The sequence below is a fragment of the Epinephelus lanceolatus genome, chromosome 7, assembly GCF_041903045.1.
Source record: "Epinephelus lanceolatus isolate andai-2023 chromosome 7, ASM4190304v1, whole genome shotgun sequence".
NCBI classification, from domain to species: Eukaryota; Metazoa; Chordata; class Actinopteri; order Perciformes; family Serranidae; genus Epinephelus; species Epinephelus lanceolatus.
This window is the reverse complement of record NC_135740.1, coordinates 35,468,610-35,495,208: the sequence shown is the minus strand read 5'-3', so window position 1 is coordinate 35,495,208 and position 26,599 is coordinate 35,468,610. Positions and strand designations below refer to the sequence as shown.

Below are 26,599 nucleotides of genomic sequence, written 5' to 3'. Positions count from 1 at the left end.
GCTGCAACTAATGCTTATTTTCAGTATTAATTAACCTGACAATTATTTTCTTGATTAATTATTTGGTCTAATAAAGTACAGAAAATTGTGAAAAAGCCCAAATTGAAATATTCCATTGTTTGGCAATCTTTTGAATTTTGAATCCATAACTACCCAAGTTAGGGAGACTCAAGAACAGCCACCACTCTTGAGGTGTGGTAAAATATAGAGGGAGATGGAACAGGCTGTAGACGTATTACGCATATGTTAAACATAACATAAAATGTTAAAAAAAAAAATTCAGTGTGTTGGCTACACATTTTTACAAGTGGATAAGGCAAGCATCACTTTAGGCCAGTGGTTTCCAACTGGTGGGTTGCGGTCCAAAAATAGGTTGTGCGGGTCCATTCTGAATGGAGCGCAAATGTGTTAAGTTTGTAAAAAAACGCACTTTTTTTGAAGCACAGTGTATTTCTAGCACAGAGCTTTTATTTTGAAGTGCCGTTTTCTGTTGTAGAGTGAGCAACTAACGGACAGCTACTTGACAGAGACAGCAAACTAGCTCAACTGCATGGCCAAACACAAGTATGATGCTGAATATTACAAGACCGTGTGGACCTTGAACTAATGATTAAGGAGAAATTTGGACCCCCTAGCTGGACGAGTTGGGAACCACTGAATTAGGCCTACAACAATTATAAATGGAAATTAAATGTTAAAAAATTAACAGGATTCCCACTGTCATGGAAAACCTGGAAAAGTCATGGAATTGGTAAAAATCATTGAATGTTTTGGAAAAGCCATTTTCTAGTGTATAATGAAGAAGTTACAGTAATCTTCCGTAGATAACCCTCCACATAATGTATCATGATGGCAGATTTATTTTCTAGAGCTTTTCCAAAGCCACTTCGGACAAATGAGTCTCATCTGACTCCAGAGCCGCAGGTTGCCGTCCCCTGAAATATTCAAACAGCTTCTCTGTCCGACCAACATTCCAATATCCACAGATAATCAGTTTACTATCATAGAAAACTGAGAAAAATATATTTATATTTAAGGAAATGGAACCTGTGAATTTTGGGCATTTTTGATTTAAAAACGACTTTAATTTAAAGGAGTTGTATGTTTTTAAAATTGTTGCAGAGTCATTACCTGTTGTTGAAAAAATTTGAAGATGACTTGTGTGATGAAAATGTCACGTCCTTTGGAACATTTTCCAAACCCCCGGTTTAAAAAATGTGAAGAATGTGTGATTGTCTGTCTTAAAAACAAAGCACTTTTCATGGAAAATCAGTTTGGGGTGTGTGTGTGTGTGTGTGTGTGTGTGTGTGTGTGTTTTTGTCCAGTCATGTTAGGCATTTACATTGTCTAAAAACATTGCTTAAGTAATTAAGACTTCATTATTGCCTTAAGGATTTTGCTGAGTCAGTGTACATGTGCATTTTTACTCAATAGCTCAGTGTTTCATGTGCACTTGGTTCTTCTCTGACGCATAACTGGATGTGTCAGCTTTGAAATAGAGAGAAAGTTCCCGTCTACTGACTCAACATCAACTGTGGCTGAGTTGTTTGTGTAGCACTTGACAGACAGGGAAGTCTGTCCTCTGTGGCTGTTGCAGTGCTCCCTTAATAGACTCTGACAGCCAGCACACACACACACACACACACACACACACACACACACACACACCTTACATGCTGACAGCCTCTGCTCATTTCAAATATATATATAATCCCTGTTATTTCTCCTCTGATCTCTCTGCGCTCCCCCCTCACTACTTCCCTCCTCCTCTGCTCTGCTTATATTCTCTCTCTGTGTGGAAAGTATTTTTCATGAGGCCACTGAAATACCCTGGCAGGCTGAGGAAGAGGACTCTTGGGATGTATTCCTGGCCCCGGTGGTGAGGAGGAGCAGGAGCAGGAGCAGGCGGGAGGGATGGATTAATAGAGGGAACGGGGAATCAGAGGGCAGAGAAGGGCAGCGGGGGGGAGCGAGGCGGAGGGGTGGGAGCATTGGAAAGTGTCCCTACTTGTGAACGATTTATTGATTTTTCAGTCCGACTGAAAATGCAATATACCCTCTGTGGAGGGAAAAGGTCAACCCAGAAGATAGCGTTTAAACACATTATAAAACACTTGTCTTCAATTTTGTCCTGGGATTAGAGCGCTCACTCTCGCTAGTCACTCCTCACAGTTACACACATCGTACCATGCTGACATGACTGACGTAGGTACTGTCTCGTGCTCCAGATACCCAGGCTTGTATTTCCCTCTCAGTGAATCCCCATATGAGATATTCTCCCTGTTATTTTTATGTAGCGGTGGAAATTATTTATATCACAGTGTGAAATTACACAGTGCTGGAGAACTCTGTTTGTGGCAACAATGTGCACGTGAACACCCACATTAATCAAACACAAACTGTATGTACACTCGTCTTTTCTAGGTCAAGTGCATTTGTTTTTTGTTTGTTTTTACGGGGAGCACCTGATGATTCATGCACACACAGGGATGGAGGCCCCTTGCCTTTGTAAAGGTGCCTTTAGACCAGATAATAAAAACAATCATGTGAATATATTTCATATCGCGCTCACAAGGTCTGTGTCAGACTGTATGATATTGATTTGAGGTGTGTTAGATTGTGCAATGAATGCAAGGTGAAGAGAAATCTGTCCTGCCCCTCCTTCGCTGTGATTGGAAGGCTGGGTATAAAGTGACAGTGACATATACATTTTATATACCTATTAACTCTCAGTGACCAGAAAAACACGATAAATGTGCAACACCAAGTTCAGAAGAGACGCTCAGCATCTCATCATGCTGATAGGGTTTTTAGCATAGTGTAAATATAAGGTGCTCCTTTCGACAAACGAATACAGCGGATGTGGCTGTTGCTTGTCACCCCCAGTTTGATTGTCAGTAGTGCAGTATGGTTATATTGCAGTTATTGCTACAGCCCCACAAACAACCCAAAGTTGTTCCTCGTAAAGGGGCCTTTAGGCGCTCTTAACACGGCCAGCAGAACAGTTGTGTAAGTGCAAAGCTTGCTATGGAAGGAGCAGAGACGCTCAGATTTAACACCTTGCCTCTGCACTCAGTGTTGACTCAGCTTCAGTTTTGATCTTGTTGGTGACCTTTGAAAGAGTGCAGTGACAGCTGTCCAAGATGTAAGATAAGGGCGAGTTGTGATGAACAAAAAGCAAGAAAAATCTTAAATCCACCCAAAACCATTGTTAACTGTTGTGTTCTTACTTATCTTCTTTACAAGGGCCTTCTTTGTAGAGTGAATACATATGTCACACAACAGTCTTTGGGCATTCCAGCACTCTCTTGGTACCTGGAGCACGTTGGTGCCCCTCCTTGTGTTGAGTCAACTCCTATTGCAGATCATACAGTAAAGCAGCTTTATTACTGGACAACAAACCCACTAACACCTGCTAACATCTGGCTTCTGTCTTTAGTGAGAAAGATCACAGTCGGCATTCAGGCCTGTGACAAATGGCTCTGCAGTATTCATGGGTATTTATTGGCTCCAGCTCTGATTGGCATTGATGGAAACATGAAACCTGTGTGGACGCACTAAGTTTGGCCCCTTTTCCGACACAACTGTCAGTAACTTCTGAGAGTCTTTGACATCTCAGCCATGAATGAATGAGTAACATTTTCTCTGGCCCTCATGCTGCTTTCTGCTTTTTGTTGTCCCTGCTTTCCAGCGTGTCTTTGACTCGTCTATTGGCAATTGCCTTTATTTCTTGGAGTTTACCATGTTTAAAAGCCCTGCATATACACACTAATGTTGGTGGACAAAGGGGTTTATATGTCTCAGTGTTGACCCTCTTCTCTTTTTGGTTTTTCTTTGATGTTGTGACTTGCGTGTAGCTGAGCAGTGCCCTGTCTCATACTGTACATACATTGACTACGATGTCTGCAGACCTACACATAAACACAGTATATAGGTCAGTTCAGGACTATCAGCTGTGTGTGTTTGACCTAGTTCATTGATCACAGCCATTTCTCCTTTATGACTCTCACCATGAAATAAGACTGGTGCCCAAACTGGTAGACCTTTTTGTTTTTGTATATTCTGACCAAAATCAGTGATCTATGGGTAAATCATTTGTTCGAAATATTAAAAGTTTCACAATGTCACATCACAGTAAGTGGCCATAATACACTGTATATTCACTTAATCTGCCCAATTTAAACTTTGTTCTGTAGTTTAGGTCATTCTTTGCACAATGGAAATGATTAATTAAAGTTAAGGCTTAAGATATAAAACATTGTCTGAAACTTAAGCAAGTTGGCACAAAGTCCACAGCAGTGGTTGAAATGATAGGATGGGAGTTTGATTGGCTCTTGTGTTATAAATGATCGCCTTTTGACAGCTGATCTCATTTTGTATGGGGAGTTTTAAAACAGCCTCGATCCACTTAATAGTACATACTGTATGTTAACATTGCACAATAAGTTTACTTCAATTGTATGGTCCATTTAAAACTCAAAGCTTCCTCTTTTATTTGCTATGATTAGAGAAATACAGAAGTCCTCTCTCTCCTCTCACTTCATGCCCTCCTTTCCCTGCCTCCCTCACCCCTCACTTCCCGATTGTGACAAGGCCTGGGTGCCTGCACTGGGCACACTGTGTAATACGCTATACTAGCTGACCTAGATAGCACCACTCACCACACATGCTATCAGTTCTCACCCACAGTTCTGGTCCAGCTGTCCTATCTGGCTTCCTAAGGGGCACTCACGTCCCTAAATCATCACGGAAAAAGATTTTATTATGACTGTCAGCCCACACGCTGCTGCTGAAACCTCCTCTTGTCAACACACTGCTAGTGTGGTTGCTTTGTGTTAGTCACAGGAGATAAAGATGAAGTTTGAGATTAGAGTTTGGCCAAAACAATACAAGCACCAGGAGGGACAAATTCAACACCAGACTTTTGCTAAATCTAGTTAATGATGCACAACATTTATTCTTTCTGTCCTTGAGGAATTTCTGGAATGTTGTAGAGTTTATTAAAGTGTGACTCAGACTGAATAGAACTTAAAATTAAACTCTTTGAGGAAGTCACGGACTGTTGGGGTGTTTTATAAGCATTCACATTCAAGCACACATTATTCCACAGTGTGTTTCACTTAGTTTTACGCATAGAAATAAAATGAATGGAAAAGACAATGAACTGTTTGCTGTGGTCATTTGACTTATACAAAAGAAAGTGGTGATTTGTTAGCTGTCATGATGACAACACACATCAGTGGGGCTGTAAAATGTGTCACACCTAGTAACCTTCATTTAGAACTTTTTTTTAGCCCTGTTCTTGCACCTCTATTCCTTATTAAACAAAAACTACAACCATATTACCACACCTTCTGAATTCAAGTTTCTCTCTTTAACCAAACTAAAACTAGCTTAATTGCCTTAACTCATCATTAAACACACTTCATTCAAACTCGACAGAAACAAAATCAGCAATACCGTGTGTGAGCAAACATGCAGTTAGTGGCAGTAAAAGAAACAGGGACTGTTTGTCTATACAGAAGCTTATATGTAATTTAGCCTGCTACAGTGGTTGCCATGGCAACAGTACACAAAAAGACTGGCTGCTGCTCTGAACATCCTGCTATGTTGTTTTGAGTGGGAATGTTGCTTCTCTCCATTTTATTTCTATGGTTTCGCTTGTTTGTTGTATTGCAGTGTAATTTATTATGTACCATGGTCATGGAGAATAGTTGTTTTTGATTGGTTGGCAGGCTTCACAAATGGTTTTACCCAGTTCCTCATGGATTCAGTCGATGGGTTTCAAAATTAGAACATTGAATTATAGGTATGTAGAGAGACAAACATTTTCTTTTATCATCAATTCTGTCGATTATTTTTCAATTAAAAAAAGTTCAAAACAGACAAGAAAGTTTTCAGATTCCTCATTTTCTCTGATCATTGTTCAGTATCCCCAAAATATTAAATTTACAAAGATATAAAATGGATAAAAGCAGCAAATCTTCATGTTCATAAATGAATCAAACAGTAAATTGGTTATTGAAGTTGCTGGCAATAAATTATCTGTCAAACTCATTAATTAACCAATCATTTCAGCTATATAAGTAACAGTTATTGCTTATTAAATCTGACATTGGTTATCTCCTCTTCAAATAAACTGTACAGTATATCAGGACACTTTGTTGTGTATCACTGCTTACTAAGAAACCAGGAATTTTTATAATTATATGAATTGAATGGGTGTTTTCTTACTTGTGCAACCTTCTGCTTTGCTATTGAAAGCCATGAAAATATCAGTGCACTGTGTGAATGTTTTAACCTGAACTACCTCTCCAGTTTCAAAGACAAAACAATCAGCTGCACATTGTATCTGGCTCCCACTGAGGCTCCTGATCAGACAAAAGCTTCAAAGAATAAGAAACACTGTATTTATAGATTACACAAGTTTCATTTTGTATGTGTTCATTTTTCTTTGAATGTTTTGCTCAAACAAAAGCCTCATTGTTTTGAATTGAAGTGCCACTAATCTTACTGCGAGTAAGAGCCATTGTGCGGCTGTTTTCCTTTGTTTAATATTGATTTAATGTAATATTGACTGTTGCTCGCCAGTTTATTTCATCTCTGTTGAGGTATTTTTTTAACATGATGTGTGACTCCTGACTTCATGTTTTGGCATTTGGTCCTGTTGGTCAGTGGGCACCGAGCCACTAAGGCTCTCAAGCAAAGATGCTTTAATTGCACTCAACAAATCTCGTCTAGTCTCCCACAGTGAGATGGCAAACGTCTCCAAAAGCCATGACTTGCATCTTAAAATGGCATTTTGTTATAATTTCTTCTGATGAAATCTGAATCAGGGTTTTTTGCCAAGTAGGAAACATATTAAGGGGAAATAAAATTAACAATAAAAGCAAGCAAAACGCAAGAAAATAAATATAGAATAAAAGAAAATTACAATAAAATATATTCAAAAATACTTTAAAATATGTACAATATATCTGAATATAAATGAAAGAGCTGTGTAGATCATAGGAGGAGGAGTTATGTGGGAAAAGTGTTTCTTTTGTCAAAGGAACATGAATAAGTTTACATAATGAAGTGAAGAATGTCTGCAATGTATAGAGATAATAGTCCAAGAAATGTGTGTTAATCTAACACAATGAGACAGATGAAGATGTTAATGAAACGTCAAACTTACTTACATCAGCAGACTTTTCTAAGCAATATGTTGCTGCAGTCTTAAAATGCTTTGAGCAGCTCATTTGAAGCAGCTGGTGACAGAAATGGACAAAAACTTAATTTGGCTTGGATTAGAACAATTTCTCAAAGTACTGCATCCAATAGTTATGTTCATTGATAGTTAATTTGCTGATTATTTTCATAATTAATTGTTTAGTCGATAAAATGTCAAAATATTGTTAAAAATACTCATTAAATATCTTCGAGGCCAAAGTGATGTCTTCTTTTGTCTAATTGACAGTGTAAAACTCAGAGACTCTTCATTTATTATCATAAAAGACAAAGAAAAGCAGCTAATGCTCACATTTCAGAAGCTAAAACCAGCAAGTGTTTGTGGCCTTTGCTTGAAAAATGGCTAAATAATTAATCCATTATCAAAATAGTTGGCAATTAATATTCTTTCAATCAACTAATTGATGAATAGACTAATTGTTGAAGCTGTGTTCTCAAGTATTTTTAGGTCACCCTGTTGAAAGTATGGCTGTTGATATGTCCTGAAATTGATCTCATGATATTTTTAGGCTGGTAGGTTGATAAGTTTACATCACTTTACTGTTAATGCACCATATATGCCATATCATGATACAGCAATATCCAAAATCTAAGATGATACATAGTCTTGTATCTTAGTAACAATATAATATCTTCATATTGCCCAACCCTTGTTGCCCTTCTTTATGATGTTACTTTAAAGTTAAAGTGAACACTTTTTGCAAGGCTTCCCACTCTGGTGCTTGCTCTGGTGTAACCTCGTTTAATCTCCGGCACATTTCTTACTCTGATTTGAACAAAGTTGATCTGAAGTCTCGTCCTGTTGCAAACACACTGACTGACAAGCAGAGACATTTCGAGGACAAAAGGAACTAACCCAGTTTCCTTGAGAGTGATGTGTGCGTGCTTGAGTTCAGTCGTGTTTATCAGCAAGTTTACAGTCCACGATTGCCCTGGGTTATCACACGTACAGTTTAGACACAGATATGACTGTGAAATGCAGATTTGAGACATGAATTATTTGGATACCTGCCTCCCCCTGCCTTGTCTGTCCCTGTTTTACCCCCTCCGCTTTTGTTTGTGTTGTTTTCTCCCTCAGAGTCTCCTAATATTCAGCTCAGCTCTTTATGAATCACTGTCACTTGTCTCTCTCTCCTTTTGTAATCAGTAATTTGTTAAATGTGTTGATGCTTATATTTGTCTGAGACGCTGCCCTTATATAAGGCTCAGAGGGGGTTAGACACAGGTGTGTGTTTCTGATATCATGTGTGTGTGTGTGTGTGTGTGCGTGCACCATTACACAGCCCACTGGTCCGGCTGTAATAACTGCTGAGTTTATAGTCACCACTGACTGGACCAAAAAGATCAAACCTCCCTCCCCTCTCTGCATCGCGATTGGCTCACAGAAGTCCTTCCCTTTTTACGATTGGCTCCAAACTTCAGCCCCTCCCATCCCATTGGTCCTCCCGAGGGTTGTTGCCTGGTTACATCAGAAGCTCATATATTTGAGCAGAGCTCTGGATGTTTACTGCAGCACTTCCACAGACAGAGTGCAGACTGAGACAACCTCACACACACTCATTCCAGAACACACACGCACACCAGTTAAGAGGACGCCACAGAATGCACCCAGGCGATACCCTGACTCTGCTGCTCGACCTGCTGGTGCTGACGCTGACACCTCAAAGTGCTCAACTGGGATAACCGACCCGCTGGATGCAAGGCCGACCTACACACCGACCCGATACTGACAGAGGAGAAATCTGAAGGAGAGACTGAGAGTTCAGACAGAACAGCAGGATCCTGCTCCTGCAGGAGATGTGTCAAGCGGTTAACAGGCAAAAGGAAGAAAGGGACAAAAATCGTGCTGAATTTGGTTAAAAGTCAAGCCGACTTCTCCGCAGGGTTTGAAAAATAAAAAACAGACTGGACTTTAATAACCTACAGAGCGTGTTAGCTCGCTGACCGAAACGAGCAGAAGAAGAAGAAGAGACATAACAGAGAAACTGACAAACCAGACATACGACACAGCCTTCACCCTGACACACCTTCAGGCTGATATAAAAACACCCAAACAAAATAAAAGGGACAAATCACAGTGAGAGAAACAGCTGGAAACATGAGAATGGCCTGTGACATTCTGCTGCAGAGGTAAACATCTGGGTTATGTAACTCCTCTAGTCTGACTGGATTAAATGATTGCATGGATGGAGGGATGGATGGATGGATGGATAGATGGATGAAGAGAGCAAATATGTCGTATATATTAGGATAGATAGATGAATGAATGAGCACTGGAGGGTGAAATCACATTGGCTGAATGGAGCGGATTATTAACAGTTCAATTATTAGAGGAAACCTAGAAGAATGAATCAACTTCGAATGCATTAGTCGACTCCTCCATGTTAAGTGATGTAATACCTTTTTACTATGAATGGACGAATGGAGGGAAATGAGACTGTGTTTCCCTCGCTCATTGTTTTGTTACCAGGCAGACGATGAAAGAGAATAGAAAAAGTCAAGAGGAAGTCTGTGTCTTTTCTTGTGCGGGAATAGAAACAGAGCAGAAGATGAAGAGAAAGGGGTCATGGCATTACTTAACTGCTGCTATTGTGTTATGTAATCTAAGTATAAGGAAAGCAGAGGGGGTGTGTGGCTGAGAGTGTGTCAGCATCTTTGCAATATGGACAGACAGAAAATGGCAGTTGTCCCCTTTCATAGGCAGTTGTTCAATCACAAATATCGTCTTCATACGTGTGACGCATGTAAGCAGGTGCGCTCATGACTGGGGGAAGTCACAGTTGTTCGCAGTTTGTGCATGTTTTTAATAATCTCGGGTAGTGATGGAACAAGATGCAATTTTATTGTGTATTGCAATAAAAGGCACAATAAGTTGATCCTGGTGAATTTCAATTATGGGGATAATCATGAATATTGTGTCCAGCAGCACCCGAAGAGACACGAGGCAACCAACGACAAAAGGGATGCTGCAAAAACAGGCTGCGTATACAACAACCTCTAAAAATGCAAGAAGTCTTTATCAAATATTACCATATTTCATGTAGACAGATATGTCATTTTAAAAAGCTGAAAAACCTGGTACTTCAAGATTGTTATTCCCTAAAAAGTATACATTTTTCTCTTCCCAATATATTTTTCTCTTCCCAAAATGTTAGGTTAAAGGGATAGTGCACCCAACATGAAAATTCAGCCATTATCTACTCACCCATATGCCGAGGGAGGCTCAGGTGAAGTTTTAGAGATCCAAGGGGAGAGGGGGTAGCAACACAACTCCACCTAATGGAGGCTTATGGCGCCCCAGATTCAAACGTCCAAAAACACATCATTGAAACCACAAAATATCTCCATACTGCTCGTCCGTAGTGATCCAAGTGTGCTGAAGCCCCGACATAAAAAGTTTTTTGGAGAAACGTCATTTGCCCATGTCTCACGGTCTCACGCAAGCACACACACGTGAGCGTGGTGTACAGAGAGGCAGTTAGAGCTACAGGCTACAATGAGGCTAAAAACATAGTTCAAATGACGTTTTTCCAAACAACTTTTTATGTCAGGGCTTCAGGACACTTGGATCACTATGGACGAGCAGTATGGAGATATTTTGTGGTTTCAATTATGTGTTTTTGGATGTTTGAATCTGGGGCGCCATAAGCCTCCATTAGGTGGAGTTGTGTTGCTACCCCCTCTCCCCTGGGATCTCTGCAAGGGATGTGAGGACTCTAAAACTTCACCTGAGCCTCCCTCGGCATATGGGTGAGTAGATAATGGCTGAATTTTCATTTTTGGGTGCACTATCCCTTTGAATGAGTCCAGTATATTTAAGTGCCTTTTAAGGATTTCATTTTTATGATTATCGAGATAAAATCACAAGTTATAATTATTTTGGCCAGGAGAATTGTGACATGAAATTTTCATATCGTCCATTCCTATTCTTGAGTACCAGAGTACTTAAAGAAGCTCTTCAATCAATTTGAAAATTATTTTAAAAATATTTTAAAAATATTTGTGTATTACCTTGCTGCAGTGAGAAGTGGTAAAGGAAAAAGGGGCATACTTTACATTTTTGTGTCTGATATTTTTTTAAATAACAGGTCATAATTTAGTTTACTGATATTAAATTAGTTTAGTTTATTTGCACATTCATGTGTAGAAAATACAGGAAAAACAAATTAAGTTAAAACATTGTGCAGGAGAGGTTAGACGCCAAAAATGGCTCATGAAGATACCTCTCCTATAAATAACAAACTATCATAGATGAAAAGAAAAACATCAAAAAAAAATGTTGGCAACTAATTGATGCCAGTAATTGTAATAAATAATCATTAAAGTCATTTATCAAGGAAAAATGGCCAGTTTTAAAATTGGAAGGATTTATTTAGGGCTGCAACTAATGACTGTTTTCATTAGTGATTACGCTGCCAGTTATTTCCTTAATTAATCGAGAGAGTCCAACATGACGCCTTCATGTCTTATTCTGTCTGACAGTTCAGAACCTCAAAATATTGAATTTACTTTGATGTAAAACTGAGAAAAGAGGAGGTTATCACATCGGAGAAGCTTGAACCAGAGAATATTTTGTGTTTTTGAGTGAAAAATCACTGAAATAATTGATTGATACTACTGCGTGCAGAGGAATGTGTTGCTGATTTACTGTTTCTGTGTTTTATCTCCCTGTTTTTGTAATTCACATGCTTTTGAATACCTTTGGGATTTGACTGTTGGTTGAATGTGAGCTTTTTGTTTTGGAGATTGTAACATTTTTCTTGATTTTCATTTCATTCATAAGACAGAATTTTATTTGCTGCCAGAAACCATACTAACTTTTGACACACTTAAACATACGCACACATCGTTGATTAATATAGACTCTACAGTTAAATGCCTCCTCAGGCAACGCCAAAACATTTTAAGTGCAAGCTATCAGCTATCAATGTTGCCTCAGCTCCTCATGACTCTGCAAGAGGAATGATTAATTGAAGCATGGTTGAGGAAACAGAGAGAAGGGGCTGTGGAGGATTTGTTGAGTCAACTAAATATGATGATTCTTCTCAGATGGCCGAATGTCTGCAGGATAATTAGGGGGGAAACGAATGATGGAAGCAGCGCTGGTCATTTATAATCCCAAGTACAACACTGCTAATGGAAACAAACAAATGAGCAGGAAACCAAACACAGATCTTAAATCTGTGACCTGGTCAGTGTTTGAGTTGTTTGAATGCAAACATTTGTAGTGAGGCTCGGTGAGAGTTTCTTGGCTCTGAAATGAGGCTCTATAAATGTTTACTGATTCAGAGGCAGTGAGATGAAGAGCTGTTTATGAGATGTAAGATGATGCTTCTGTGTGTGTGAACAGAAAGTTTAAAGAGACAAATTGTGTCTGTCTTTGAAGTAGGCTACCAGCCAAAGTGGAATACGTCATTTTTTGCATGCTGGTGTGGGTGGGTGTTTTCATGTGTTTTCGTGTGTTTGTGCGTGGGTGGATGCGTAGACTGCAGCAGTCTGTAGTACCTCTAGCCAGAGCAGAGCAGAGTCAGGTTTGCTGACAACAGCACCTCTTTGGAATCACAACTAACCTCAAACTCACCTTACACACACACACACACACACACACACACACTCTGTTTCCTTTATATCGAGCCACCAGAATAATGGTTGTAAATAATCTCAGGATGCCCTTCGTCAGCCCTTTTCCTTGTTATCGTCTGCGCTGACAACACAAACTTCCTCTGTTGTCATTTTATTTTGTTAATTGAATGCCGCAGACAGACCACCGTCATTCTGGGATGTTTTTGCTGTTTAGTCACTCAGTCAGCTGAGACGAGGCCACAGATACCACAGCACAGCACAGGCGTTCAGCTCTGCAGTAAATAAGTGTGAAACTGACACTCTTGCCCTACATATATATGATCCGTAGTATAGAGTACATACATTTAGGTCAGTTGCGTAACAACAACAAAAATGAACTTGGCCAAATGCGGACAGGCAGCAGAGACTGTGAGAGCTGGACTGAAGTGTGCTTTGTTAGAATACTGAGTCATAGTAAAAAGAAGAACTTCACCTTGGCGCTGAGTGTAAAAATAAGTAGGAAAGAGTTTCTACGTTTTGCTGCAGTACATCAACAGCAGGACCAAGGCTAACCACGCTTCTCTGTGATTTTATCTGCAAATGTATGAAGGTCACAAACCTTCTGGAGATATAAAATGAAAGATTACAATATGATATGAAGCCTAGTATTGCTCCACTGCAGAACGAAACATGATATTCCTGAGATTAGATTAGATTGGTGCAGAACAAAAACTGTTACAGCAGCCGTTTTAATACAACCAAGTTGCACTCAGTCAACAAGGTGTCTCATGGTGCCTGCCCTGTTTGGTTCGGTTCAGTCAGACTCAAGTTCGTTTGCCCCCTAAGGTTGGTTCATTTGGGCAGGTGTGAACACAGCAATCACACTCAGGTGCACGCCAAAACAACCAGATCGAGACCTTCTTGAAGAGGTGGTCTCAGTCTGGTTACAGACGAACTCTGGTGCGGTTCGTTTGTGGTGAGAACGTGTTCCGACCTGGATCTGAACCAACTGCAGTCACATGACACATTGTTTGGGTTAAACATGAGCATGTTACAGTCCTGGAGGATTATTAATGTGCACCTCCTCCTGTACTGCCTTAATATGCACATTCAGCACATCCAATGCATCAAAACATTGTTTTCTAGTTGGAGCCGCGCCTCGTTTTCAAACTGTATGGTTTGACTAAAATGAACAATGACAGCAATATAGTCCACAATGAGCAGCGCTAAAATCAACCTGCGTAGTTGTCCCTCCATTGTGACATTAGAAAGTGTCACATTTATCTTGCAAGTGTACTCTTTTTCAACGTTTTGTTTACTTCCTGGATTTTTCCCACATGGAAATTCTGATCAATCAAGAGCAGCTTTCTCACAAAAGGCATTTGATCTGGTCCTCTTGTAAATGCTGCCGTGAGAACATGAACCAACTCTAGGCAATTATACAACTTTTGAACAAAATTAGTTCCTGATTTAGACCAAAGCAAGACAACTCTAGGTCTGAAAGCACCCTCAGTTTTGACTTGTGTTCCGATTCCTTTTGTAAAAACCCAAAGTACTAGCATGAGGCAGGGAAAATTTTGAATAAGATTTATTTGAGATTACAAAAATGGCAGGCAAAGTCCTTCCAGAATCTTATCTTGATTGGTCCACTACTGACTTGATGTCCTATTCCTATATATTCTTACAATACTAAACGTAATTACACTGCATGTCACGTTAAAAAACTTAATATGATCCCAGACTACGCAGACTAATAGGATAATAAAAACCATGACATCACAGAAGACTAATGATTTATGTTAACATGATATCAAAATGTCTGGATCCTAATGGATAAATGTTAAAAACACAGGTTAGACAGACTGACAGATGATGGTGATGCACACCTGCCTACTGAAGCAGCAGATTTTTCCTGCTGGGATCGTGCAGAGGGATCTGATTAGCAGATGCAGATTAGCCTGATGAGATCTGATTGAATCTGGCAGTGAATTCGTTTTACTCCACAGCTCATCTCATACGCCCTCAAGGATGTAGCTGCTAAAGCAAATCAGAAAAGTAAACTGATAATGAGTAATGTGTTTTAATCTAATTTTAAATTAAACCATTGATAATGTGCAGCTCTCAGATATGAGCAGATGAAAACAGCATCAGTCAGCACCACTAAATCAAATCTGAAAACAGGTAGAGCTATTTTTTTCCTTCTGTGACGTTGTCAAAGACAAAGTCCCTACTTAGGTCACTTTAAACGGTTTTACAGTATCACTGCCAACGACCAGTGAGCTAAAGGTGTGACTCCTTAAGATGTTATCAAGGTCTTATCTCCGTCTTTGGCTACTACTGCGGTCGTGTCTGTGAGGCAGGAGCTGATATAATCCGACCTACATGTACTTGGAGCACTTTTGAAAGCCAAGCTGTAATTTCCCAACCAGAGCTTTATTGTGGCACCCGCTCACGTGTGGCAGGTTTTGGCCAACATCAACTGTTAAGGTCAGTCTTAACCTTCATGAGAAACCTTGTTGTTGATAGGTTTCTTTAAAATATGTTTACTCTTAGCTGCAACACACTAACATGACTAGTTTTATTACATTTTTGTGCATTTACCCTTTAATCTAAATGTCAGTTATCTTAAATAAACAGCAAACAATCAAACAAAACTCTATGGAACCCTATTTAAGAGTCAGTTAATATCAGTGCTCTCTGATTTAAAGTGTTGAGTCTGTTGCACCTGTGATCACATCCAAAAAGTGATGTCACAGTGACCTGACACAACCTGCAGTTCACTCTCTTACATCACTGCAGCAGGGTGAGAGGTTGAACCACCGGAGGTCAGCAAAAACAAGATTTTATGGGGTGTAATGTTACTTTTTAAAGCACAACAGCAACATTTCTGTTGTCTGAAGAAGTGTATTCAGTTTCTTGTGTATACATTTCTGTCAGTGCAGTAACCAGTGGATTATTTTCCACTTGAATTTTACGTTGTCTTTTTTGGCCATGTATTTTTACAAAACAGGGTGTATATTGGACAAAAGTCCACATAGAGACTGATGTGTTGTCATGTAGCTGAACCAAAATATGATTTGCAAGTTATACTGTCTCTTTATGTGTCAGTATGACAGATAGCGCTGGACTGAATAGTTCAAAACTTCATTTATAACTTTGACATTTGAATTCCAAATCAACATTTGAATGTTGCACAGCTTCTGTTTTTAATTTGCATGTTTATTTATTCTGTAAACCCAGTATTTCTGCACAGTTGCAGATAACGATTAGGCTACACTGATATTATTTAGTATTCTACTCTTTGTAGAATTAGATTCCAGTGGTCGCTACGTGGGATTATTTCTATCTCATGTGATCCAAACATTTCCATTAACTTCAGAGCATTGTAAAGTCAAAATATATTGAAAAAAATATATAATAATTTTCAAATTTCACAACATGTTTTTATCTTACAAAATAAATTACATTCATTTATTAAATAATGTTGATCTAAAGTCCAGGTAAAGCAAAAGTAAATATGTGTAGTTTGTCAAAGTACAGAAAAATGTGTTATAAAGCACTCAGCCAAATGTGATTGATTAAAAAGTCGCTAAGTGTATAACATTACATTTTAAAAATGGAAAAATAGCCAGTATTATCTGTTTTGAGACGCTGAGGTTGTGTCTGCTGAATGTGCTGAGGCCACGCCCACTTGCAGGGAAGCTGCTGCCTCTTTTAATTGCAGCACTACAGTGGATGATTCATCCAGTGGCTTTATTGGACCTGTGCAGCCATACGTGTTTAAGCCACCAGAGCCACAATCAAAGTCTAAACCTGAATATTCGCCTAGTTCTTCTCAGCCTGCAACAGAATGGTCATTTTTATTTTTTTCAAGCCGCAACAAAACTCAAAGGCTGTAGTCAGTATATAGTGTAGGGGCGGGGCTCGTGCTAATGGTTGCTCCATTTGTATCGAGCAGACTTTTAGCCCCACCCAAAAAACGCAAACACAGAAATGACAACCGTTTGATTCCACGATTCAGTACAATATAGTTCCCAGTCTTTTCACATTTTCAACAAGTGTCTTCTAACATTTATAATGTGTTTAGATGTAAATCTCAGATTTTACTTCACCCTGACTTTGATAAATAAACTAAATTAAAAAAGGCTCATTTAATCTGATGAATCATTTTATTCAAATTGAAGATTTTGTTTGAGGGATTAAAACTAAAAAGTAGGGTTATAGCGTCATGAAATACCCCAACTGATATTCAGAACTCAAAAACCTTTGGAGCTCTGCATGTAAAAATGACATACGGCCCGATGACAGCCGTGCTGCTTTATTATAAAAAGAAACTTTCCACCTTGAGACACAATCAAAACCTCTTCATAACCACTCTCTGCTCCATCAGGGACCTATAATACTCAATCGTCTCTGCCCTTCACGGTGTCCTCGACAGAGAAGAAATGCCCCAAAGGGCCCTATAAAGGGTGTCATGTTTGGTCCTGCAGGACTCAGCTGATGCTGATAGAAACGTTATCTCTGCTGCAGCTTATGGAGCTGGAGGAGCGCAGGAACACCCCAAAGGCTGCAGCAGTGATTTCAGTTCAAGCCTTCGGGGCCAGAATGGTGTAAGATCAGATATTATCTTTGCTACTTAGGGCACATGGAGATTACGTAATGTCCTTGAGGACCTTATCAAGGATCTATTGTTAGTGATGCAGCCACCCAGTGTGGGCCCTTTAGGGAACAGCTCAGCAGGAGAGCCTGAGCTGTCAGATGTTATCAGTGTGTCGAACCAACAGTCACTGCTGTGGGAAGCCTGCAGGGCGCGTTCTGTGTAAAGGGCAGCTCTCTGTGTTGACTAACTGGAGTTTGAAATGACAAAGAATCTGATGTGAACTCTATCCAGATAATTAGGGACTCTAAAATATTTCTTGGATTTTACAGAGAGATGGCTGAAATGCATGTTGGCCTTACACAGAGTCAGAAGCTTTTCACATTTCATTACTTCACTCACACCCACAGGGTTCGTTTTTCTGGCTGTTTTGGCAGGCTCACTGTTAGATCTCCACAACACTTCTCTTTGTGTCTGTCTCTTCATCACACACACACACACACACACATGATCAAGGTTACAGTGTTGGAAAAGGGAATGTGAGATGCTTGTTACATTCAAAGCCAGTAAGAATCGAGGGAGGAGGAAAAGACACTGTAGAGAAAGAAGAACTTGAGATAAACAAAAGCAAAGTGTAAAGATGGTAAAAATATTTTTGTTTATAGCATGATGGGGAGGAATTAGAGGGAGGTAGGAAAAGATAAAAGTCAGGAGGAAGAGGAAAAATGAGAGTTGGATGTCAAGAATAGCAACAAAAAGCAAGTGAAGAGGGAGAAGAAAAGATGGCGATAGAATAAAGATGGAGGCATTATCATTTCCTAACTGCCATAAATAATTCAGCCTGTATCGATCTACCTGAGGACCTGAGGTGTGTGTGTGTGTGTGTGTGTTTGTGTGTGTGTGTGTGTGTGTTAAAAATCCAACATACATCCACACAAAAAGGTTGCATAATGTCAGCTGCTGTTTTTTCTAATGAGATGACTGCCTGAGTCTCTCTCACACACACACACACACACACACACACACACACACACACACACACATATGAGATGCACCCATGCACTTGGGCATAATGTGAACGACCTTGTATTGTGTGTGTGTAGGAGTGTTATATAAATCTGGTGTGTGTCTGATAGTGTGTGTGTGTGTGTTTGTGAGGCCAGCAGCAGGCTGCTGTATCAACAGACACTTCTCAGCCACCTCCCTGTTTCATGCCACACACACACACACACACATACACACACACATGGTCACGTGTATTTCCTGAGTAACCTGTGTTTGAAAATAAATTATCTCAGTTTTACATTTATAAAGTGTCCCATAATGATCACTTAAAACATGCTGTCCAACAGAATTATTTGAGCAGTGTGTGGTTATTGTAGGATTGGTGGTTTTGGGCCGAGTAGCAGCTCTTGTGTTGGCAGGCTGGGTCAGGTTTCAGAACTAATTGGTCATATGTGTGGGTGGCTAGGTGGGCACGGTATTGTTCGTTGCTTTGATTTTGGTTTTGATTTGGGAGCAGGTCTTGAAAATCAGACCCATGCAGGACTGATGGTGGAGGATAACGTAGCCCGGTTAAAAAATGTATGATGTCCCTAGAGTCATCTCCATACACTGCAGCAATCAAAAAAATGTCCTTTTACAATGAGGTTTACTAATGGACTTGTTAGCTTCCTTTATCGGTGGATGGTGATGCCTACTTTGTTCACTGTGTGGGCGCTGCTCCTTGCTAATGTTAATTAAAAGGCTTAGCATAGCACTTGTACTGTTGTGGTCCTTTAGTGTAGCCTAACGTATATATCAGCTGACGCTTTATCTGCTTTGGTAAAATATTTTCACACTGTTGATTGGAGTTAAGTATTGGGACACTAGGCTGCATGTCTGCTGCTTTAATGCTCCAAACTGCTCACGCATGACAACTGTGACCGGTCAGCAACAACAACTACCCACAGATGCCCCGGCTGCAGATCTGCTGTAAATATATTGTCTCCGCTTTATTACTGCACCGTGAACTAGTAGTCCACAACAATGCACAGCGTTGACTAGTTGTTTTCTGTGAAACCCCAAACACACACACACACACACACGCAAACAGGCACACACCTTGTTCATGGAGGAACATTGAGGAACAAATATGGGTGCTTTATATTTTTACTGTTGGAAAGGGTCTGCAGCTGCCCTTAAGAGTACATACTGTTGCATGCAGTATGCACACAATCAGGACTTACTACTACTTATAACATTACGCCTTGAACTTTGACCCTCTTGCTTTTATATCAGTTACCTTGGAGATAAAATGAACAGAGATCGACCCAGAGAGCTCTGCTGTTGTTACTTTGCAGTGTATGTAGTTTTACTTTAAAGTTTTAACAGCACAGATTGTAAAGTCTAACATTATATTTTTTAAAAGTTAGATTACATCTGCATTTCTTTGTCATTGTTATTTTTATAGTTATGTGTAATATTTATGATATGTATGTCTTACTCAATTAATATTCCTATTATAACTATTCGACTGGACATCAGTTACTTCAATCCTCTCAGCTGTCATCTGTTTGTGGCTCAGCCGATGTGACATATCGTCGGCTGAGCAGAGGATTGTGGGTCAGAACAGCCAGGAAAGCATGCTGGTTTACATACTGCAAATAGGACCGGATGTAGTAGAACATTCTGGTATTTTTGGCATACTGCAGAGGACATACTATGTACTGGGACATACTAAATCTCTTTCCATCATACTATATAGTATGGCATTGTGGGTCTTAGAACACACAGCAAGACTTGACAAACACACCCTTATATCTGATCAGCAGGATTTAGCAGTGCTCTGTAGCCTAAATAACAATCTGCCCACCCAGAGTGGCGCCAGTGACTGAAACTGTGTGTGTGTGTTTGTGTGTGTGCATTTCTTGAGATTGTCATTTGGCACAGGGGATCTGAGGTTAGGAGACAGCTGCAGTGAGAACATGAAGTCATTTTGCTGATTTTCACACATTTTATCTTTTTTTTCTACCCTCAACTGTTGTAAATGTCGTTCTTCTTCCCTGTTTTGACTTTCGCTGCCCGACACCCTCCAAGGTCACTCCGTCAGTATGGGAAGGCAGTTGAGGAGTACGTGATGTTCTAACCATGTTGTCCTTTTCCCTCTCTCTCTCTCTTTCTCTCTCTCTGTCTGTCTGTCTCTCTCTCTCTACAGCTCCCACCTCTCCCCCATATCCATCCTGCCTGCTGACTCTGCTGAGTAAGTACACACACACACACATGCTCACCAGCACTCACAATAATGTAGGCACTTCTTTATGTACACTCACTATAGCAACCTGCAATTACATTTCAGCCACACTAAGTCTGAGAAGTCATTTTATGTTCAACTCAATGGGAAAAATCTTAAAGCAAACAAACTGTTTATATGATGTTATTAAGTGGATAATAGGACGGCTGTAAATGAAACATAAAAGACCAGGTTATCTGATGTTTGAAGAGGGAGTAAAAGGATAAGAGGCAGGCGAAACAACAGAGATAAAGAAATAAGAAGTGCAGTCAGTGCAGGGAAGAGTCGAGTTGGGAGAAAGGTAAGAGGTCAAGAAGAAGTGATAAAGAGGAAAGAGGAAAGCTGGCCTTGTGTTTTGATTATGAAGCTAAACTAATACATTTTGCATGGCTCAGTGCTTTTAGACCTCCAGGGACATGAACTCAGCAATCACATGACTGTCAGGCCTTGGCCCTGTCATACTTCTGCACAACATGGATACAGTATAAAGTCATGTTTTATGGTGCTATACGTTAATGTGAATGTACTGTCCTGAAGGCTCGAGGACACGAAGCTCTCAGGAGTAACACATTCATTCAACTTTTATTTTAACTCTGAAAAACATTTAAGTAAAGACCTTATGTGCAATATAGCTGAGGGAAAAACAAAAGATCATCTGCACCAAGGACACAATCAGGAAACTTGTAAAATATGTAATAATAATAATAAAGATAAACTTTATTTGATATAGCTCCTTTCACAGAAATGAAATTCACAAAGTGCTTCACAAAATACAATAAAGCAGTCAAACAGTAAAACATGCAATCAGTAAAAACAAAGGCAATATAATAAATCAAACAAAGTTAAGCATAGAGCAAATGCAGGCAACTGAGGCCTTAAACAGGAACATACCAGGGAACAAGCACCAGACGATTTAGGCTGAGTCTAAAGCCATTTTGAAAAGATGTGAGATGTAAAGTGATAAGTAAAATATATAGACCGTAACAACACATAAAGACGTTAAAATTCAAGCAAATAAATCACCTGAAACAATAAGTAAGACAGGGTGAAACTAAAATTTTGCATCTCCTTAAGCATAAAAATGAGGTAAGCTTTAGATTGTTCAGCATGATATTCCAAGTTGTGAGAAAAATTGGATTTTCAAGGATCAGTAGAAACAGGTGACACCTGCTAATCTAATCTTTTGAGTGTGTGTGATAACCTTTAAAGACATCAATGTATTATAAATAAATAAAACCCAGTGTCTGTCATGTCTTACAGAGAGATAGGGGCACCCAATCTGAGCATACAGCTCACAATGATTAGTATTATAGTTATCACCAGTTATAAATCTTAATGCAGAGTGATAAACTGAAAGATATAGACGTCAAGCTATGGGACATTGTTGCCATAAAAGGATTAGTCTTTAGTATTTATAAACTTGTGAAACTCAGCACAGCTCAGAGTAACTCACCAACACATCTTTGCCGGGAGAAAGACATACGAGCCACCGTATGAATCAGTCAAACGGTGATTGATACGGTGGCTGATTCATACGGTGGCTCGTATGAATCAGCCACCGTATGAATCAGTCAAAGAAAATTTTGCACAGGGTACGTATTACCCTAGTAAAATGTATGAAAATGAATAAGATGATTTGACGAATGCTGGCATGGCTGCAGTCAACAAGGTGCCCTTATACCCTGTTTGTGGGAATGACCTGCAGTGAATTCCTGGTCAGTTATAACAGATGCCCTCACAGAAATCTTTCAGGTTGTCGTTCCTGAGCTTCCTACAGTTAGAGGTTGAGTTGCTGCTGCAGGTGAAGGTGAGCCTTTGGTCCAGAGAAACATGTGCACAGTTTGTGCGGGTGTATAGCTGATATATCCTCACACAAACACACACATAAACATATATCTGACCTCAGCCCAACATCTTTATAAGTTTTACCTTAAATGGTCGTGAATTTGAAGCCCAAACACACTTATGTAGATATATTTTATACTCTAAACACACCCAGTATGATATTGCCTTGTTTTGGTTACAGAGCAGAAATGTTGATTATTATAAATGTAAATAACAGAAAAAGATTCGGGGGAACATAGATCAAACTGGATGTGACGATGGAGTATGATCCATCAGCAGCAGCAGGTGGTGTGGAGGAGTGTGAAGAGAGAGCTGGGAGTTATTTTTCCCCAGTTAATGTGTTTTTTCTACGAGGTCTTTAACCTCTACTGCTGTCTGAGCTGAAGGAGAAAACAAAGCCTGCGAGAAGTAAACAAGGGAGGGGATGCTTTATGATCACACGTGGTCGAGCAAGTTAAATAAAAGCTGGGTAGAGCCTGTGGATCAACTGTCACATGTCAGTGTGGAAGAGGTCAGAGAGCGACTGTTGTTGTTGCCTTTTATAGGCTGTAATGTCCTCTACTCTCTGCTCCCTGGCTTTGAGCATTATTATTAATCGTCAGCACTAAACCAGGATTTTGACTTAATATGGACTGAGAAGAAACACGTTCACTGATTATTAGGCTCCCGAAATGTTTGATTCATTAGCAGATGTCTCCTACTGTATATATATACATCATGCCAGTAACAGTCTTGAAGATGAACCCATCAGTTTGTGTGTTAATTGATTAGTAAAGGTCTCTCTGTTCATTATAAGCGGCAGGTAGGATTATGTGAGGAGGCCTACGCGTGGCTCCGGAGATGAAGGTTTTAACCTGCGCATCATTACTGTGTTACTGCTGAACCTTATTCTGAAAACATCAACTTTAATTAAATGGAACAATGCGCTAAGCTTATTGGAGTCAGTGTAACTGAGACAAAGAGCGCAAAAGTTAATCTCATGTAGAGACAATTCAATAACTGAACACAGTGGGGAGCATTACACACCATCGAGCCCTGTTTGTATGACAGTGGGTTGTAGCTATATAACACACACACATATATGTAGTAGAAGTGCAACGATTAATCAATTAGTTGTCAAGTCGCAGTCTAATTTGATAACCGATTAATCCATTTGAGTAATTTTTTAAGAAAGAAAAGGTCCAAATTATCCGATTCCAGCTCCTTTAGATATGAATGTTTCCTGGTTTCTTCACTCCAGATGTGACAGTAGACTGGAATATCTTTGGTTTGTGGACAAAACAAGACTTTTGAGGATGTTATTTTGGGCTTTGGGAAACACTGAACTAAACATTTTCCACCATTTTCTGACATTTTGGTATACATATTATGGTATATTTTTAGTTTAGGATTCTTGTCTGTGAATGTGACAGTGTAGACCGCAGTTATAAAATTCAGAAAATCCAATTTTCATAACCTGCATTATAACAGAAGGCAGTTGTTAGTTGTCATCTTTGTATGATTTATTATAGGTGGATATAATTCGTTATTTTTTCAGCACTGGACTATCAAAATAGTTTCAGACATCATTTAGTTTTACATATATCAGATACACCTCAGGTTGAAGAAGACCTGTGGCGTTGGTGCCTTTATAAATCAAAACAAAGCAATAAAGTTCAACTGTTTAAATCTACTCTGGTGTGACACATCCAGTGACGCACATGAAGGCACCCACACTGAGTCCAAAACAACAGCTGACTTTGGAGGCTTTTTTAATGTGGATTTACTTTGATATTTTTATTGGCTGCGGTGAGATTTAGCCCCATCACTGCTGATTACACATGGCCACAGGATCTTATCCAGAGTAGTTCAGTAAACCCAGAGAAACCTTTGGCTTCAGTCGTGTGTAGACACAATCACTAGTAAACTGAGCTGTTACAGTTTACCCTCATTACATCTGAAGTTAACTCATTCCAGTGGAGGAAACACAGGCTGCATCGTTACTCAGTGTGTAACAGGGTTTTAATCACAGACTTCAGCTGATCAGTAACAAACTGCTGAACTTTAAGAGTTGGACAGACCTCAAAAGAAACTTGTGAAGCTCAGTGGACGACGTATGAAACTAACACTTTGAAAAATTATGAGGAAAATGCTTTTTTTAGCCAAATTTGAGAATGTAAATGTGAATACAAGAGCTGTACAGAATAGTTTGAAGCTTCAAATTCACAACATAGACATTCAAATTCTAAATCAACACTGGAATGCTGTGGAAAGAATACAGATGCAGTCATTTCCAAGTTTTTATCTGATGAAATATTCTGCGTCACTCCATAGTTGTTGGTGTTTAACCTTTTAAAACAACATTTTCACTGCAGTTAAAAACCTGTTTGCTCCCTTTTGTTTTCCACACACAAAGGCAGGCACGCACCTTTATTAACAAGGCATTTTAACAGCATCATAAATCACATTTATTCATTAAAGAAAGTTTACTTAATGAAAAAAACGAACTCATTTAATTTGAGGAATGACTCAATTGAAATTAAGGATTCTTTATTGTTGTTTTGTTTTTTGTTTTTAATTTTAGGGAGATGATGTCATTAAATATGACAACAGGCATCCGAAGCTTCATTTGTACACCTCAATAGAAGTCTCAAATACCAACAAAATTACATTTAGTAAAGTCCTAGTGAAAACACATCTTCAACTTTTGTTAAATTATGACCATGTGTGTTTTTTGTGTTTTCCCAGGATAATCCAGCGAACCATCAGGGCTGCAGTGGAGCAGCACTTCTTTGAGCTGAAAACATCCATCGATCAAGACCTCAGCAACTATGACAGCCAGGGGTGAGAGTCCACACACACACTCACACACACACACACACACACACACACACACACATCAACATTCACACATATAAAGTCAGGGTTCCCACGGCCCTGAAATTCCTGAAAAAGTTGTGAATTTAGAAAAGCTGTTTTATATTGTCTGGAAATGGTTTGAAATTAACAATGTTTTGGAAAAGATTTGAAAATAAGCTGTGTTTGATTGTTGTTTAAAATACTTCATCAAAATCCCCAAACATCTCTACATTTCTCAAAATACATTCCTTGTATTTGTAATTTGAAATCTAGTGCTGCACTGCGTGGCTGTTGAAACATCCCTAGTTACACATTAGTGGCGTACGCAGCTAGTTGGCAGTGAAATAGTCTTCACGAGCGAGTAAAGTTAGGAAGCACTAGCAGTTTTCTTAGCCACAAATACCTGAAAAGTGAGTGTGTGTATAATGTCACACGACAAATTTAAAACATGGCTCAAGAGAGAGACAGGCCCTGTCTGTGCTGGATGGCTCTGTACCAAAACATTTGACGCTGGCAACATGGGGGAAGCGGCTCAGGTCAGCCAAGCTAAAGGGCAAAAGCATCAAGACAACCAAGAGGCTGAACACACCACCAGTATTTCACACCTGCTGCAGCCAGGCCAGATACCATTACCACTTCACGTCTCCTCTGCAGCCCTTTTTACACAGAGATTGTGCTATAGGGCCACTACAAAGTCCCTTCTCTGTGTCGCCTTTGCATTTTTACAAAGAACCAAAGAACAAGGCTCCAGTATGATATTAGACTGCATGCCGGCAACTCTGAAGCAAAGGAGGTGTGACGTGTGGCACAACAACGTCGGCCTCTAGTGTATCATATAACACACATGTCGGAGGCGCTTTATAAACAATAACAACGGCATTAACATGGTAACAACAATCATTTACCATCCCTGTTAATATGGCGGCTGATCTGGTCTTCTGCTCAGACGATAAGGAGCTCCTGGACCTCATTTTTACCCAATTTGCTGACTGCTATCAGCTGTTGTTTAAATATCCTGCTGTATAATATCCTTTTATACAGAACAGCGAGGTGGAATAAAAATGACATAAAATATGATGTAAAAGTTTTGAAAATTCATTAGTAAAACTGTGGGAGCGCTGTACAGTGCATACACAAATGAGAAGTTCTGTACAGCTTTGCCAAAAACAACCTGTTGTTTTCTGCTTTTTCCCATCATGCACCTGCTGGTAGAGACATGCGTTACACAGATTCCTCAGTGGTTGAAAGCGAGATCT

At 39.6% G+C, this 26,599-nt stretch overlaps 1 protein-coding gene across 5 annotated transcripts in view; it reads left to right on the top strand.

Moving 5' to 3' along the window:
* fam13b (family with sequence similarity 13 member B) overlaps window positions 1-26,599 on the top strand; it is a 124,985-nt gene that overhangs the window by 78,332 nt on the left and 20,054 nt on the right. For all 5 annotated transcript variants that reach the window (XM_078169495.1, XM_033632711.2, XM_033632709.2 and 2 more), the window contains exons 8-9: window positions 20,586-20,630; window positions 25,233-25,328. In XM_078169495.1, the coding sequence (XP_078025621.1) occupies window positions 20,586-20,630; window positions 25,233-25,328 (141 nt within the window). The remainder of the gene's footprint in view (window positions 1-20,585; window positions 20,631-25,232; window positions 25,329-26,599) is intronic.